The sequence below is a fragment of the Prinia subflava genome, chromosome 8 (assembly GCF_021018805.1).
Source record: "Prinia subflava isolate CZ2003 ecotype Zambia chromosome 8, Cam_Psub_1.2, whole genome shotgun sequence".
Taxonomy (NCBI): Eukaryota; Metazoa; Chordata; class Aves; order Passeriformes; family Cisticolidae; genus Prinia; species Prinia subflava.
The window spans coordinates 4034128-4052216 of NC_086254.1; the positions used below are offsets into that span (position 1 = coordinate 4034128).

The following is an 18089-nucleotide window of genomic DNA, read 5'->3' on the forward strand; positions in this document are numbered from 1 at the left end:
GCAGTGAAAGATTATCAGTTGATTCAGAAATGTGAGCAGGAGGGCAGCGATTGCCAGGCCCAGCTGAGGCAGTACCTGCAGCACTTTGTGCTCATCTCCACCCACCTCCTGCAGACCAGCATGGACAGCAGCTATACTGAGGCAGTGGAGACAACCTGGGTCTTGTCACTGGCTCTAAAAGGGCTTTACAGAACTCTGAAGGTACTGACACAAAATATGAGAGAGAAATAAAAACTCATGTTCTTCCCTGTGCTACAGGAACTTGGGTATTGACTGAGCACACTGGGGAGTTACCACGAGGGCATTTCTGTCACTGCTGGATCTCTTTATTCCTGGTCTGTAGGGGGTTGAAAATGTTGCTGGGCTTTAAATAGCTTTTGTCTGAGCTGGAAGTTGTTTTGCTTCTCCTCTCTGGGGGCCAGCCATTCAGGAGAGCTCAGGAAAAAACTTCTAGAGATAACATGTTGTGGAGTGAAGTTCACTTTTCTCACTCCTGAAGTATTTCAAGAGGAAATGTTTCTTTTTTTTTTTTTACTGTCAGATCAAAACAGAGACTCAGTTACTACTCTGTGCATGTCACAGATGATACCCTTAAGGGATTTGAAGTGGGGATTTTTATTTTAGTGAAATGAAAGAAGAAGGTTTCCAGTGTAGTTCATCTGGCAGGAAATTCACCCAAGGCTGTGTGACAAGGCCTTGCAAGCACTGTGATGCATTGTTCCTTTTTCAGTTATTTATTTGTGTGTGTGTGTCTTTGTGTGCAGATTCATGGCTTTAAGGAGATCCAGTCTGCCTTTCTTCAGTCTGGTTTACTCAAACTTCTAGTGAAGAAGTGTAGCAAAGGAACTGGCTTCAGTAAGACTTGGCTTCTCCGAGACTTGGAGGTAAGAAAAGTGACATTTTGTAAAAAGTCAGGCTTCACACAGTGGCATGAAAGGTTATGGCAGTACACTGCCCTCCTGGGGACTCGAGATTATTTCTAATTAGTCTCTAAAAAATGTTCACTTAACTGTATCCCTGAATCTGCCTCCTGCCCATCGTAATCGTGTGGATAACAGACTAAATTCTTTAAAGCAGGAGCTGATTTTCACTAATCTGATTTTATTTGAAAAAAATTCTGGAGGATGAGACATTACTCACCTACTCAGATTGTTTTATGGATTTTATTTAGATTGTTCTTGAAAATTCCACTCTTCAGTTTAAAAAACAATCTCAAAAGCACAACTTGCACAAGGTTTTGCTGCAGAGCAGATGGCAAGATCAATGCACACGTGGGCATTTTCTTTCACAGTGGTTGTCAATTGTTGAAATATAAGTGTGGTTCAACTGTGAGTTATGTTTTTTCTTAGGCTGGAGTTGTGTTAATTCATTTTTAGGACTATGATGAAGCCAAAGGGCTGTTTTTAAAGGAGAAGGGTGTGTAGGGGCATCACAAAACCTTTGCTCTGGTTTTGTCTTGGAATCTTCAAACCTTTCATGTACTGAAATGGTTAAATAATTACTTTCTTAACTTTCTTTGCACTTTCACCCAATCGCTGAAGTTGTCTTTGCAGCAGCATGGAAGGTGTAACTCATTAGTGAAGTGGGAAATGGTTTTGTTTCATGCTTTGGGGTTGCTTTTTTATTTTTTAGGTGTGCCTCTTTGTAAAATAGCATGTATTAAGCACTGTCCAGGTCTGATAAAGTTCCTTTAAGGTGCTGTTAGCAAATAAACTAATAATACCTACAGCTGTTACACCATATGCTGCCTTTTTTCTATGCAGATTTTGTCAATAATGCTGTATTCCTCAAAGCAAGACATCAGTTCCCTGGCTGAACAGGAGGATACTGAACTGGAAGACAGGGAACAAGATCAAGATGTGGAGCAGCCTGTGGTTGGTCCTGTTGACTTAGAGCAGAACAAACTTGATCCTCTGGAGGGCCTGGATGAAGCCACCAAAATCTGTTTCTTGGTATTTAAATTAGTTTACGTCCTTTTGGGTAAATGTGCATTTGCTAGTTGCATAAAACATTTGGTTATTCATATGGTTGTTTTCCTTCTAAATTTATACAGTATAGGTCTATGATTTCAATGCATCATTCTGTAAAGAAAATAAAGATGAGCTACAGTAATAAATGCAACAAAATCATTCTACACTGTTTTGCTAAATTGCTTCTCATTATTATCAATCCAGATACTGAGTTCATTAATTCTTTACCTATAAAGTGGAAAATAATGCCTAGGTCATCCTTAAAGAAATTCAATCTTTCTTTTCCCCCTCTGATGTGTTTTTGGGGGTTTTTAATTTCTTTTTGCTCCTTGCTCAGATGACACACGATGCACTTAATGCACCTCTCCACATTCTTCGAGCCATGTATGAGTTGCAGATGAAAAGAACAGATTCTTTTTTCCTGGAAGTTCAAAAGAGGTAAGTGAAAGTCTGGGTCCAGCAGAGAGACAGTGGTGGGGGAAAATCTAAAATCTTGGTTCTGAATAGAAATTCTTTCAAGGATAAGATTTGGTTTTCATGTGTGGAAAAAGGAAGGAAATAAACTCCTGCTAAGTTGTATTTATGGAGGCAAGTCACCACTTTCTGAAACACATCACATGCTCTTTTCTGTGTGGTAGAATTCTGAATTCTGTGAACTGAGAAAGAGTCAAGAGCTCACATGTGGCTTCTGGTACTCAAAGCATCTCAGAGACACCATGTTCTCACAGAAATGAGTGATTTTGTAACATTTAAATCCTTTGGCTTGTTAAGAGAACAGTAAGGTGATAAAAATAGGCATGAGTTTAATTCCAAAACAGAAGGTGGGAAGATTGAATTTGCATTTAACTGCCCTAATGGAGTCTGCATTACTTGGGAAACACATTTGTGTATTTTTGATTTTCCTGTGCCTCTGTTAAGGTTTGATGGGGATGTGATCACCACGGACGAGAGGATCCGCACGCTGGCCCAGAAGTGGCAGCCCAGCAAACGCCTGAGGCTGGAGGAGCAGAGCTCCAAGGCAGTGGATACAGATATGATCATCCTACCCTGCTTGGTATGGACACCTCTACAGACAGCAGCAACTGGGAAATAATCAATTTTGGCATTCAGCTTCTGTTTAGTAACTTCAAACCTGAGAAATTTTTTTTTATACATCTGAAATAATCTGTTATCGATGTTTTAAGTCAAAATGAGTGAGCAGGTACAAGAAGCAAATATTTCTTCCTTGTTATTCCTTCCCTAAGGAAGTGAAAGAACTTGATTCCCAGCTCAGGAGAACAAATTGTGATTGCAGGCTGTAATTTCCTCCCCTTACAGAAGAGAGATTGTATCTCATTGCTGTAAGCTTGTGCCATGCTACTGTTTTAGCATATCATTGTTATCTTACAGTAAATTCAGCAGAACAAGGAAGCAATGAAATTATCTTGTAAAATAGACACTACACTTGCAAGTTTTAGGTTGTGCATTCAATAGCAGGGTCCCACAGATCTGCTTTATTTTGAGGGCTCATGTGGTGTCACCAGCACAGCTGTTTATCAGTTGCATAGCAAAGGGGAAGGAGCTTCCTGAAGCAGCTTCACATAATTATAAGGAAAAAAAAATACAGGCCTTTCAACAGCTTATAAAGAGGCTGTGAAATATCCACACCCAGAAATTGTTCAAACTTAACTGGACAAAGCCCTGATTTTGAAATTGTCTCAGCCTTAAGTCAAATTTGGACCAAGTGATCTCCAAAAGTCCCTCCCAACTTGCCTCATTTCAGGGCACTTGGTAGCTTTACCTCTGTAGGTGAGCTTCAGTTAACACTTCTAATTAGAATTTTAACAGCTGTTCCCACACATGCATCAGTGTACAGTGAGCTGTGTAGACATAAACAGTATTTTTCAGGAAATCTGTAGCTGTGTGAGAGATCCCACTTTTGTGGGGGTTTTGGCAAATTCATTTATAAATTCAGCCTCCGGTTTGACCGGTCAGATATCCAACTGTAAATTACTGACAGCCTATTTTCAAACTTACATTTCTCTTCTTGCAGTCCAAGCCTGTACTGTGTGATAAAGCAACAGAAGAAACCAACCCTGTTGCCCAGAAACTCATCACCAACACGGAGAGTGACCTGCAGCTGAGCTACGCCAAGCAGCGCCGCACCAAGAGCTCCATCCTCCTGCACAAGGAGCTGGACTCCAGGAGCAAAAAGGCTGTCAGGGATTACCTGTATCGTGTCAACGAGGCAATTGCTGTTCTGTATGCCAGGCATGTGCTGGCATCCTTGCTGGCTGAGTGGCCTGATGATGTGGCAATAAATGAGGAAATCCTAGATCTCAGTGGCCCAGCCCATATGACTTACATCCTGGACATGCTGATGCAGCTGGAGGAGAAGCAGCTGTGGGAAAAAGTAAGTGGATTTCACTTAGACACGTGAACAAAACCTGTGCCCACATGCCATGAGACTCTGACTGACAAAAATACTTGCAGTTCCTTTTTTTTCAATTAAATTGAAACTCCGAAATTTAAAATAGTTCTGGAAGAGCAGTTGGAATCTGTCAGTGTCTTGATGTGCTGATCTTGTTAACAGAAAATGGAAAAACTAGCTGTGTAGAGAGAACTCTTTCAGTTATGAAAGAGGAATTGGTAAAATAGGCAGTCTGTTTTGAAAATAGACAATCTAGATGGTAATCTAGAGAAATTGGTAAAATAGGCAGTGCCTTTTAAAAGCTGCTTTTTCTTAGATCTCAATGGGTATATTGTAATACCTGCTACTCCACTGATGAGCTGGTGGTGGAAGTGATGTTGGAATTACAATAGAATGCTGTAATGAAAGTGTCAGCTCAAGGCTTCACAGCAGTCAAAGCAAATCAAGTGCTGGGAATCTTCAAAAAGGGAGTGAAAATTAAAGCAGAAGGCATTGATATGTCACTGAACCAATACTGTGCACTCTTTTGGACTGCAGTGACTCCCTCATCTCATGAAAAAATTAAAATAAGATGCACTACAACTGGAAGAGGCCTAGAGAAGAATCATATCAGGGATTAAAACAGCCATGGAATAACTTCAGAATGAGGAACCAACTCGTTTTCTTCATTCTGGATCTTTCCCATGTGGGGCATTGAGGGAGAAGGAGTAATGGAAAAGTCTGTTCCTCTTTCTCTGTAGATTTAAAGCAGTAAATAGCATGCAAAAGTTAAGAGCAAGTATTATTCACTGGCCCTCCCAGTAAGAAAACAAAGGAGTGTCAGATTAAGGTAATAAGTGGCAGGTCCAAAACAAACCAAAAGAACAGGTTCTTGACACAGTAAGTCATGGAAATTGTTGCCCCAGGGTGTTTTTATGGGTTCAGAAAAGGGCAGGATGAACGGATACAATAAAATCTATTAAGGCATATTAAATGCAAAAGCCTAGCCTTTGTCCTAGGCTGTTCTGCAAATGCAAGGCAAAGAGTGCATTCAGGGAACTGCTACCTGCTGCCTTTGTTTTTTAAACTCTTTTTCCCAAGAAATCAGTTTCTGGAGATGACCCTGCTGGCCTGAGCTGGTGTATTACATTTTACAGGAGGAGTTAGGAGATGGAGGTGAAGACATCTAAGGAGTTGCTCTGATGACCTGAAAGGGCCTCAAGTAAAATAATTCCTGATTCAGGGCTTTTATGCACTGATATAAAAATAAGAAAAAGGGAGACTCAGGTGGTTCTGAATTATATTTAGGGTGTCCTGATAGATTAAAGGGCGTTTTTGGGTAGTTTTAAATGTACAGGACTTGCATCTGCTGCTTTCAAAACTTCAGCCATCTAACTGATACTTTATCAATTTATTTCTTCTTATGCACAGTCATACTTTTTGTTTTTGAAGGCTGAAATAGATGACATACTCTATTCAAATCAAAACCTGTAGGTATAGAAGGTAAAGGTGCCTGTTTAGTATGTTAACAAAGTTGTTAATAATCTCACTTGATTACAGCTTTCATTTCTTGTTAATTATGGATTAGCCTTGATTCTAGCAGTTGTGTGAAGAGATGTAGCCAATATCTATCATGTTTTTATCAAATAAAGAATGAAAGATCTAGAACAGAGGACAGAGTGAAATCTTTTGACATTCAGAGTGAAATGGAGATGACATTTGTAGGCGTCATCTGTGAATTTATCTTATTTCTTGCTGGTACCTTGATTCCCTCTTCCAAAATACTGTGTGGCTGGGCATGAGTCGTGTCAGCCCCTGGCATGTGGAGCTGTAAATGTTCTCGTGACAGTAAATTGTATTTACATGATGTTCCTCCTCCCCAGATTCTCCAGAAGGTGCTGCATGGCTGCAAGGAGAACATGCTGGGGACCATGGCCCTGACAGCCTGTCAGTTCATGGAGGAGCCAGGGATGGCAGTGCAGATGAGGGAATCTCAGCATCCTTACAACAACAATACCAACTTCGAGGTGAGGCAGGCATGGATTGAAGCTGAAATCACCCAGGGGTTGGAGCAGAAGCCTCTCCAAGTTCCACTTGTGTATCTGTGGGATTTCTGTGCTTTGAGTGCCTGTGAGGTCTGCAAAAGGCTGATGTCAGATAGCCCAGGCCTTGCCCTGCAAAGAAATGTGTTCAGTCAAGCACTTTAATGTAATTCTAACTCAATCATATAAAAAGTGCAAAACTTACATGGTTTTACTGTGCATGTATTTGAGGCAGATCAGATCTATAAATGGTTTCAAGGCCTTAATGATCAAATGTTTCTACCCTTCCTTCCAAAGGTTTGTTTCAGTTGGCCTGTCACTCCCTTGTGCTGTTAGGTGAAAGTAGGAGTGGTGTCTTTTTTCTTCTATTTCTCATTTTAGACTCTTTCCCTGACACAAACAGTTTCTGATTTTCTTCTCTTGATACTGTTTGAAAGCATTTTTTCTGATATAGTTTGGTAAGTAATTATTGCCTCTGGGCAGTCTGGGGATTTTTTTATTTCCCTGCTGCTCTGACTCTTCTGATTTTTATTTTTAAAATGCATCTAACCCCTTGGGCTCTGGCAGTGAGATCAATATCAGCAACAATTACTGCTTTTGAAAAAGGAAAGCATTGCTGGCAATTCAATTTTCATTTGTTAAATTACTTAAATATCAAAGAGATTTTTACTTGCAGAGATGCTGTCACTTTTTTAATATCTCCCTTGTTTGTGTGGTGAAAGAGAAGTGGGTTCTGGGCAGTCCACGAAGCTCCTGTGTTTATTTCCAGGATAAAGTTCACATTCCTGGTGCTATCTACCTCTCCATCAAGTTTGACTCGCAGTGTAACACGGAGGAGGGCTGTGATGAGCTGCTCATGTCCAGCAGCAGCGACTTCCAGCAGGACAGGCACAGCTTCAGTGGCTCCCCACAGAAATGGACTGACTTTGAGCTTCCAGGTGAATATGCCCTGATCAAACTTAGATTGCTGGGGCTCCTGAAAGAAACTCCTGATGAGTTAAATGTGGATGGGATGTGTAGGAAAGCAGCCAATCCTTTCCTTGTCCCTCTCTGTTTGCTGTGACGTGCTGCTCTTGCATTTGTTTCTGAAACGTGGCTTATCTGTTGTTGTGCTGTGACCTTTTCTTTCCACCCCTCAGTCAAAGCATGCACTCAGCTACTGGAAACAAATTTGATCTTGATTCTGTTCCAACACAGTCCTTGTTCTGCACGATATTCACTTACATTGTTTATGCCTTGCCTTACTTTCCACAGGAAGCACATTTGTTATTAAAAAAAAAAAAAAAAAGATATGCTTATCTTTATTTCTGCTGCTCTGAGCAAAGAGAGCCAGTGCCAGCGCCTTGGCTCCAGCTGGTGCCACAGAGCACAGCTGGAAAAATCCCAGGGTTTGGCTGCCAGCTGCTCTCTGGATTCTCTAAGCACATTTGTGAGAGCAAATGCAGGGGAGCTCAAGGACTGCTTCTGATTTTAAACTGTTTTAACCCTCTGAGCACTGCGGTGCTGCAGGAAGCTCTTAACTTTGAGGACTGTCAGCACCTTTAAAGAGATTTAGGAGCTTTCTTAGCAAACCAGTTTGGGTTACAAGGTGCTGAGTTTGGGTTACAAGGTGCTAGTTAAAAGCAGATGTGTGTTCTGTGGAAATATTTTAGATTTTTGTGAACTTCTGTCTGTCTTCTTTTTGCTCCCTAATAGTTGCTGAGGAGCTGAACTTCAAAGCCCATTGTTTAGAGCAGCCTTGGCTGTGAAAATTGAGTTTCACCTTGTGGAAGTTCATTTCCAATCAAGGCTGTCTGGATTGAGGCTCTTGATTCCAGCTGAAACCAGACATTTAAAGGCTTCTGGGCTTTTCACTTGATTGAAGAGCTTTCTTCTATGAGTAGGAGAGAACACTGTCTCCATTTCATGGTTAAAACAGAAATTCTTTGATAGATACTTCCTTTTAAATCCTAAAAAATGTTTTCAATTTTTTTCTTGTTCATGAAACTTTGAAAATTCTGCTTCCCAATGAAGTCTAGCCTGCTTGCCCCAGGGTGACAGGCTTTTTCATGGGGCAGAAGGATATTTTAAGTTTTAACAGGTCTAGTATTACAGAGCACAGTAGGTAAGATGTTTTGTGTAGTGTTACAGCCAACTACCAGGATTTATCCCTGAGGGTGCAGATGCTACAATGGCAAAAATCTTTTTAGTGTTTTTTTGCCAGATTGTGAAGTGGTCAAATGTTCTCTTCTTTTCTTCAAATAGTCCTTCTATTTTGAAGTGATTAAGTTTAAGAGATTTCTTCATTACAGTAAAAATGTTTAATTTTCTGACATGTAAAAATTTTATTTTCAAATATTTTAAACCTTTTGTCCCATGAATTCAGGTGTTGTTGTAAAGAACTTGGCTGCCTATATAGGGGTTCTTGTTTCATAAATCATAACTGATCCAGCAATACAATTGCAAAAGTGAAGTTACATGTGCAGAATATGGAGTTTCCTTAATTTCCTCTATTTAGCTGTCAAAAATGTAAAACATATTATCCTTCCTATCCAGCACCTTTAGACAGGGGAAACTATTGCATGTTTTGCTTCAGCCTCCTCTTTGTCACCTGTTCTTTGTGTTTCATAGTTACCAAAAAATAAAATACCACCTCTCTTGAATGAAGACATCTGGGATTAATTAATTTCAGACTTTTCATTTAATTTGTATTTGAGATGGCAAAACTAACTCAGAGATAGTAATGTGGGCTTTCTTCCTTCCCTGCACATAGGAGACACGCTCTACTACCGATTCACTTCTGACATGAGCAACACTGAGTGGGGTTATAAGTTTACAGTGACAGCAGGTCATCTGGGAAGGTTTCAGACAGGTAAGAGATGCTCAGAATCTATTGAAAAGGGCTTTTTTTAGTCATTTTGATGACCATTGAGAGACCTGTGGTTATCCCATTTCCTTGGCTGAGAATTTGCATTCAGTGTCTTAGAAATAACATGATTTGTTTTGTTCAAGTGGAAACTCAACTGGTGTCTCTTGCTTCCGGTGACTTTGGGGTAGAAGCACAAAATCTTCACAGAGACTTGGAGATTACAATTATAATAATGTAATTTGCATCCAAAGTCTAGTTATACGGTAGTAATTACAGAGTATTTAGTAAACACTCCAGGATGCTGTAATTGGAAACAGAAATAATGGTAATTGCATTTTCCAAAAGTGGTTATCCATTGGAATATGATGGTTCTGGGTCTAATTTTTAGCATAGGATGTTTTGTTAGTTTACTTTAGAGTTTAAATATTTTTGATGAAATTGAGGCTGGTGGATAATTTGCTATCAGCAAAACTCTGCTGCATGTCATGTAATAGGGAGGGCTTATGTTTTGTTTGCCTTATGTGGGCAAAAATTTAATTTTGCATGTGATTCTTTCTAATGTTTGTGTAAGTTTTGCCTCAGAAAAAAGTTGCCATGTCAGGATGTAATGCAGAATTATCTCAGAGTTTTATTTACTATTTTAATTCAATATTTCTGGCTTGCAATACTTGGTGTATGGAGAAAACTGACCATATGAGCAGAACGCGTCCCTCCAAAACTGAACACCTGTTTGAATTTTGTTGGTTTTTTTTTTTCCACAGGGTTTGAGATTCTAAAGCAGATGCTGTCTGAGGAAAGGGTAATTCCTCACCTGCCACTGGCCAAAATCTGGGAGTGGCAGGTGGGGGTGGCGTGTCGGCAGACGGGGCACCAGCGGCTCAAGGCCATCCACCTGCTGCTGAGGATCGTGCAGGGCAGCAGCCAGGGGTGAGCCCCGGCTCTGGGGATGGGCTGTGCAGGCTGTTGGCTCTTGCTAGGTCTGGACAGAAGGTGCCAGTCACGATGGGATCTCATTCAGACTCCGTTGTTTGTTATTTCTTTTCTAAGTTGCAGTCTCACGAGGTGTGAGCTCTGTCTAAGAAGGCAAGAAAATGGCCCCTTCTACCTCCTTTCAAGGACTTTTAAAGAATAAGCAAAACCAATTAAAACCCAACACCTAAGTTAATTTTATTTATAACCCAGGTAAAGATCACTCAGTGTCTGCAGTGCAGGCTTTCACTGACCAATTAGAAAAGATCACCCAAACCTGGGAAGAAGGAGGAAGAAGAAAGTGAAGAAGAAGGACCCAGGCAATGCCCAAATCCCTCCACATTGTCCCTTATATATATTACAATATTCTATATCCCAAAACCCCAAACTCTAAGTATTTCATCCTGTGCCATTACACAAACTGCACACACACACTCCCAGTGCTGTCACTCAGTTTTGGGAGCTGTTCCCATGATCTCAGGTCAGAGTCAGAGCCCTCCCAACCTGTCAAAGCAGAGAGCCTGATACTTTCAGCATTCAGGGTTCCAACACTGCTCCACATCCTGCCCCACTGTCAAAGGGCAAGGGAACAAAAAGGCATTAAACTGATACTATTTTGAAGCAAAAAATCCCTTATGGTTTGAAGCAGGTATTCTTAATTTGCCTGTCAGATACAATTTACAGTGCTTTGATAGCAGAAATGTTTTACTCTCTCTTCTTTCCTGGCCTTTAAAGAAATCTAATGAATTCAAAAGTCATTTTTAAGAAAAAAAATCATCACAAAACAGGGCAGAGGTAGATTTCAATTAATTTTCTAGAAATTTATTCTCTTTGTATTAGTTATACTGCAGAATTAAGGTAAGGATGAAATAATAACCTGGTGAGGATCTGATCCTCTGTAAAGTAAATATCTTTCAAATTACTATTTTTAGTTGTACCACTAAGCCTGTAATTGAATTTTAGCAGGGATATGTGTCCTTAAGATTATTTATGTATGGCATGAGTATTTCTAGATGCAAGAGCATTTAGCACAGGGGTTATTTTTTATTTTTAATTGTCATGAATGTGTGGTTTTGTTCTCTTAAATTTGCCTCCCCCTAGACCCCTCCCCATTCCCAGAAATGGGCATGGTGGTTATTCACTATTGCATCACAATTTCACTGAAATGACTTTTCTTTCAGGGACTGTGACCTCACCTTATTGAAGCCACTGTGGCAGCTTTTCACCCATATGGAAAACAACTCATGTCACGACACGGCCAAGCCTGGTATTCTCCTTCCTCTTCATCGTGCACTGGCAGAACTCTTCTTTGTGACAGAGAACAGAGTTACTGTAAGCAGTTCCTGTGTTCCTGTCCCTCCTTTCCTCAGTGCTGGGAGTGACAGAGAGTGCAGTGTTACACTAAATGCAGTTTTCCTTTATCCCTCAGAGCTACAGAAACATGAACAAATTTCACTTATGGAGTGTGGCAGCAAATTCTAATTAGAGGGAAATTCTGTTACCTTATCCATCATTGGACTTTAAGTAATAGTCATGACTATTAAGGCCTTAAAGCCACTGTTTATTTGATAGGAATTCTGGTTTAATAATTAATTTAAAGGTATTTGCATATGTTTTTCATTGAGTTGGTTTTGAACTTTAAAAATGAACAGTGTGGTGAGCTCATTTCTGTGATCACAAACTGTGCTCTACTCTGGGAGACTGGTGTGCAGTTCTGATTCCTTTGGTCCTTGGGGATTGCTCTAGTGATGAGCATTTTAATGTTAATTAGTAGAATATCACCTTTGGTAGAAACATGGGTGCTCATTTGATGTTTTCTGGCTGCAGGAGCTTGGATCTCTACAGGAGTATTTGCTTGCCTTAAATACTGAAGATCATCTTCATCGCTGCACAGCACAGGTAGGATTGCACAGCCCCGGGCTGGGTGGCTCTGGGATCTTTGTGGCAGACACTGGATGATTGATTTCTCATTGCCCAGTGGAGTTTAGAAAAGAGATATTAATGTACTTGGTCTTTACAGTACCTTGACAGGTCTCTGAAAGCTGTGAGTGAGCTATGCATAAATGCTTTTCTGGGATATTGGGAAGAAATTCTTCCTGTGAGAGTGGGCAGGCCCTGGCACAGCCTGCCCAGAGCAGCTGTGGCTGCCCCTGGATCCCTGCAAGTGTCCAGGGCCAGGCTGGATGGGGCTTGGAGCACCCTGGGACAGTGAAAGGTGTCCCTGGCCATGGCAGGGGGTGGAATGAAATGATCTTTAAGGTCCCTCCCAACCCAAACCATTCCATGACTCTAGGTTTCTATTTCTGTTTATGATTTCTTTACACTTTGGGCTTGAGGAGAATATCTGGTGTGACTTTGTTTTTCCTTTTCTCTTCTAGGCCCTGAGAAACATTGCTGCTATCAGCCTTGCCATTAACTATCCAAACAAATCAACAAGTTTCTGGAATGTTTAATACTGGCTCAGGCCGGAGTGCATGGGATAGAGTAGTTTGTCCATAGGACATTGGAACAAACATCTTAACTCCGTTCAGGAGAAGTTCCTTCAGCTTCAGTGTATGAGCACTCTGCAGCCTTCCTTCCTTCCACCTTGATGTAGAATTTGTAAAAGTAACAGCTCACTTCAACGAAAAAGCACATCCTGAAGTAACTCATGCGTCGCCTACAGTTATGTATGCACATATTGTAGCATGTTAGAGTAAACAGAACAATATTGTTTTTTATTCTGAGGAAGTAGAGGAAAGAAGGTAGCTGAAGTGTGAGAATGGAAGGCCCCCACCTTTGTATCATCTGCTCCTGAGGAAACTTGATCCAGGAAACGTGTCAGCTTCAGAAAAAACCTGCTGATCTCGGGGTGATGCCATCAGCAGCATCTGTTGTACATCTGCAGAGTGAAACAGGCAAACCAGAATCCAGTGGCTGCTGCAGCAATGGTCCATGCTTGAATCCTGTCATTTTTGCTTTGAAGGCTACTTCCCAAGGAAAAGGATTTCAATTCTTACTAAACTACAGGTTGTAAAACAAACTGGGTGATTTGCAAAGCATTTGAAGGGTTCCAGTTTCACAGCATCCCTGTGCAAGAGCTTTATGTTCCTGCTGTTCTTTGGTTCATTCATCTGGGTCACCTGTTCTTACCTTGCTTTATCTCCAATTCCAAACAGCCCATTGTTGTAGTGCAGAGAGCAGAGGCTGGCCTTCAGTCACAAGGCAGTGGTGACAGGAAGACCTGAAGAACTCACACGTTTTTCAAAAATCACATCTTTACAAGAAATTACGAGGCTTTTTTTCCTTCAGTTACTTTGGTATTAGTGGCTTAGGAGGTCCTTGGCAATGCTGGGAACCTGGGCTCCCAGCACTCAGGGTGGGGTTAATGATCAATCCACTCTTATCTTACACAGCAATAACCACATTTCTCTTAGTGAACATGGAATGAATTGCAGACCTTCTATGCTGAAATAAATTGGCTTTCTTCCTGCACAGCTACACTGGTTATTCCCTTTCCAAAGAGTTAAAAAGAACAAAGAAAGATTTGGGGCTGTATTTTGTGTACCATTGCACAGTTTGTAGAGCTAGTTTTGTCAAATATAAATTCAGATAACTTTTAATGCTAATTATTTTCTTCTTCACTTCTTCACCCCAACACTGGAGTATGGAAAAAAAAAAGGCAGCCAAAAGCTCTAGTAGTAACTGAATGCAAGTTGTGTAAAGCAGTGGCTCTGTCAGAAGGAAATATATTTATTGACTCTGCTTATCCAAAATTTAATTGGTGTCCAAGTACCAGTGCACAGGAGCCCTGCTTTGGGAAGTGTCCTCTGAACTGATGGGGTTCTCAGCTGGGGCTGGAGTTCAAGGGTAGCCCACTCTCCCTCTGAGAGGGAAACATGCAGTAACACATCCCTTGGATTTTTTTTTTTTTTGATGACATCTAGTGCAGTAGAGTTTTGTTTTGACTCCTGTTTAGCCAAGTGAGTGCACAGTGAGTGCTTGAATGAGAATGGGATTATTCTGCCTAAAAGACTCAAAACTGAAGACCAAGAAGCAGCATGCTGAAGCCATTGCCTTCAGGGATGGAGTGGCTCTTCACTAGTGGGAATGCCAGGATTCAGGAAAAGTGTTGTGTCTGTGAAAAACTGAAAAGAAGCAGAGGTGCTGCTCTGAAAGCCCTCCTTGAGCATCCTGTGTTGATTTCCTTCAAAACATCAGGATGGGAAGGGAATTCCCAAGATTGTGGTGTACCTGTAACACACGGATCATTCTGTTCCCACATCCTCACGAGGTGTTTGAGTTTGCAGCCTCCCTGCAGGGCTGTCAGAGATCCTGGGACACGACTGCTTCACACCTTGAAAAGGTTTGAACACATTCTGGGCACGGGAGTTGCTCCACCAAAAGATGTTCCTAAACCGATGTTAGGGAGTCACAGGGGGCAGGTGAGCACTTGGAAATTGCTTCTCTGGAGCAGCAGGACTTCTCTTCACTGCCTCCGTGGGCACCCGAGGAATCACGGATATGCAATGGGCTGCTGAGCTGGGCAGCTGCTGCAGCTGCCTGTTCAAAGAAGGCTTTTTCTTTTTTCACATCAGGGATGAAGACTGTAAATAAACCATTCACAGAACCTGTCACAGCTCTGTCATAGTCACGTTTTTTTTCTGTTGGACTGTCCTTTTGCTTTCTGGATGAAGACATGAGGCTGCAAGGATGACACAGGAGTGGCCAGAACTCCTTGCTAGGCATTACCACTCAACTTACTCTACCAGCAGTGACTGGCCTCGTGAGTCAGTCGTCTTGCCCTGAAGGAACTGTCTAGGAACAGTGTCCACTAAATATAATTTCTACCCACTAGATGGAACTGAAGGACTGTGACCTGAGTTGACACTGAATCTGTTGCTGCCTTATAACTCAAATCATTAATTATGGATTTTTTAACAGACAAAAAAAACACTGATTATTTTTTTTTCTTCTGGTAGCTCTAAAAAAAGACGAATAGAATACCAATAATGAATATTCATGATCAATCACATTTTGAAAATTATGCAGAAGTTCCAAGTGGATGTGAATGATGCTATTGAATTGTATAAAACTGTCTGGAAAACAGGTATGCTGAAAAAAATGTGCCTAATATAAGAAAAACTAAAAGAGTTGTCCTGCCTGAATCACCTATGATGTGTTTAAAACAAACCATATTGTTCCTAATGATACATTTGACTTGCTTTCATTAAACACTTAAAAACAAGAGTTTTATAATTTCTTTTCTTACGGGTTTACTACTTTGCAATTTTTATCAGTTGTTTAAAATATATCAGACCTTTAGATTTATTCCAGTTCAGTTCAACATGTAAAAAGAAAGCTACAGATGTGGGTAAAATATGCAAATGAAGAGAAATATATTGTAAAAATTCTATAAAATCAAAAAAAGTACAACACGGTGTCTGTTTTTTGTTTGTTTTTCTCCTCTGCTCACTGAATGTTTAATGCTGGAGTTTGCAGTGAGATCCAGGTTTTTTCTTAGGAATCCTCATTTTCCATGCCTGTAAGCAAACCTGCTTGTCCTCATGTGGTTGGTGAATATCTGATATTACATCGAGCTATGCAGGAACCAGACTTTTGGAGTCATCTCTTAAATTCCAGCCCTGCTGTTTACATTCCAGTGGCCTTACCCTAAAAATTCACTTTTCCCGTGGTTATCCATTGGTTTCAGTGCCTGTGCATATTTACTTTGAGACCTGAAACACACACTTGGAGGTCCCAGATGTCTCCTGTAAATCTGTAGATTTGCATTAGTATATTAGTTGGTTCTAATTAGTGATGTTTATCAGCAGAGGTGCTTGTGCCTACCTGGTCCAGTGGGTTTAATTGAAAAGGTTGTTTGCCTTGGGCTCGAGGAAAGGGCTGAGCCGAACTCAACATCTTCCTGTATTTGCCTGAAGCTGCGAGTTGTTTCCTTGGAGAATGGTCTAATTAGGTAATTTTCTTAAACACAAATAAATAATAGGATTGTGAGGGTGTGGGAGAGCCAGGACTGTTCCCTGAGGTTTGAGGTTTCAGCTGATAAACCTGAAAAAAATCAGTGTAATTGCTCTGAAATTTGGTGTGGTGCCAGGCACTGGAATGTAACAGAGGGCACGTCCACAGCACTTTGCTTCTCAGGTCAAGTTCAGTAAGACTTTTTCTTCCAAGAGATCACAAGTAGGTTGCAAGTTAGCTTAGAGGTGGGTGACTTTTGAAAAATCGACTTTGAGGAGAAGGCTGAGCTGTGTTTAAAACAGAACTGGCCCAATCCCTGTGTTTTCACAGCCCAGCTCAGGTCTGGTGTTTCCAGTGAGCTTTTTTGTACCTTCACAAACACGAGGGCACCACCTGCCTCTTTATACCATTTTAAACCTGGAATGACTGTCTGCAACTCCCTGGAATACTCTGCTATAAAATCTGGGCACCCTGGGGCAGAAAAGGGCCCAATAATCTGATTTAATCCTGCCCCTTTTCAATGGTGAATCTCCCTGAAGTGAATTGTGCTCGGTCTGCTGGGGAAGCACCAGGACAAACATCATTCCTGTTTCCAGGGGATAAAACCACAGCCATGGGAGCCTTGAAAAGCATGAGCTGGCCTTTAGGGAAAGCTCTAGAATGTTGGAAAACACATTCGTGTATGTAAAGAGGTTGGTTTTCAGCACTGGACCAGGAGGCCAGGCTGGATAATAACTGGAACAAAGAATGTCTGTTGGTAACATGGCCTGGAAAAACAGGAACTGTGCTGGGTTTTGTAGAGGGAAACTGAAGTCTGGCCCACCTCACCTCTGCATTTAAAGCAAAGTAGTCAACACTGATCCAAGTGAATAAGAAAGAAATCCACTGTGAATAAGGGGTGAAGGAAGTGAGATTAAAGCTCATTCTTTCCATGACGGTCAGGTCTAATGTAATCAGGTCTATCCTGCAGTAAAATCTTTCCTGATTTTTACCTGAGAAAGAACAAATAATAAAAAGCTGGTACCCAGCTCCAGCCCAGACTGCAATGGGCCTCACACGTGGGAGAAATAAATGCAGAAATAAACACTTGAAAAAAACCCCCAGACTCTTTTTTTCCTCCATCTGGAAACATCCACAAGCATTCCTGATAAATAGATGGAATCTTGGGCAGTTTTGTAGTGCTACTTGGCGTTTAGAAATTCCCATTCCTTGAATATTAGAAGAATCCATGTTTGGATTTAGGGAGCATGGGAAAAGAGGGGGAGAAGAGATAACAGGTCTGTATCAAAGATGGGGACTCTCCTCACAAGTGCTGAGCATTTGGCTGGGGAGTTTTTCCTACTAATCCCTTTCTGACACCACCAATTAATTTTTTTTCAGCTGGTTTCTTCTTTCCATCCCCCATGCTACTGTCTGACTTTCCATAATCTTACTACATAAATCTTATTGCGTTTTGGAGGGGTTTTTTGTAACATTTGCAGTGCAAATAACAAATATTTAAACTTGCGTTGCATGGAAAAAGTCAGTTTTATGAAACCTAAGGAAATGTGAATTGAAGTGCCTGCAAATGTTTGTCAGTGGTAGCTTCTCTTACAGGCTGATTTCCAAAACACTTTTTTGGCATCTGCTCACAGCTGGCTCATCACATCCAGTAGGTGTTGGTAAGGCCACACTAAATTCTTTCTTGTCTTGGTTTGGAAAGACAGGTGTCTGCTAAGGAAGGCAGGAGCCTCCCTTGAAGTTGTAAACCCCCTCCCTCCAGATTATTATAATTTTGAAATTAAGAGGCTCTCAGGCAAAGATATGGGAATAGGAATCACAGTTCTTTGCTAGGAAAATTTAAAATGTAGTAGTAAAAATAAAAAAGGAAACAAACAAAAAAGGAAACACTGACAGAGTCAGAATACAGCCTG

The 18089-nt window shown here is 41.0% G+C and overlaps 1 protein-coding gene across 4 annotated transcripts in view; it reads left to right on the plus strand.

Annotated features, from left to right (window-relative positions):
* ZZEF1 (zinc finger ZZ-type and EF-hand domain containing 1) overlaps nucleotides 1–15633 on the plus strand; it is a 57860-nt gene extending 42227 nt beyond the window's left edge. For all 4 annotated transcript variants that reach the window (XM_063402420.1, XM_063402421.1, XM_063402422.1 and 1 more), the window contains 13 exons: nucleotides 5–201; nucleotides 765–884; nucleotides 1764–1952; nucleotides 2308–2408; nucleotides 2889–3024; nucleotides 4003–4362; nucleotides 6243–6386; nucleotides 7171–7339; nucleotides 9154–9252; nucleotides 10011–10176; nucleotides 11400–11550; nucleotides 12046–12117; nucleotides 12597–15633. In XM_063402420.1, coding sequence (XP_063258490.1) covers nucleotides 5–201; nucleotides 765–884; nucleotides 1764–1952; nucleotides 2308–2408; nucleotides 2889–3024; nucleotides 4003–4362; nucleotides 6243–6386; nucleotides 7171–7339; nucleotides 9154–9252; nucleotides 10011–10176; nucleotides 11400–11550; nucleotides 12046–12117; nucleotides 12597–12671 — 1979 coding nt within the window. In that variant the 3' untranslated portion in view covers nucleotides 12672–15633. The remainder of the gene's footprint in view (nucleotides 1–4; nucleotides 202–764; nucleotides 885–1763; nucleotides 1953–2307; nucleotides 2409–2888; nucleotides 3025–4002; nucleotides 4363–6242; nucleotides 6387–7170; nucleotides 7340–9153; nucleotides 9253–10010; nucleotides 10177–11399; nucleotides 11551–12045; nucleotides 12118–12596) is intronic.
* Nucleotides 15634–18089: the final 2456 nt, after the last annotated feature.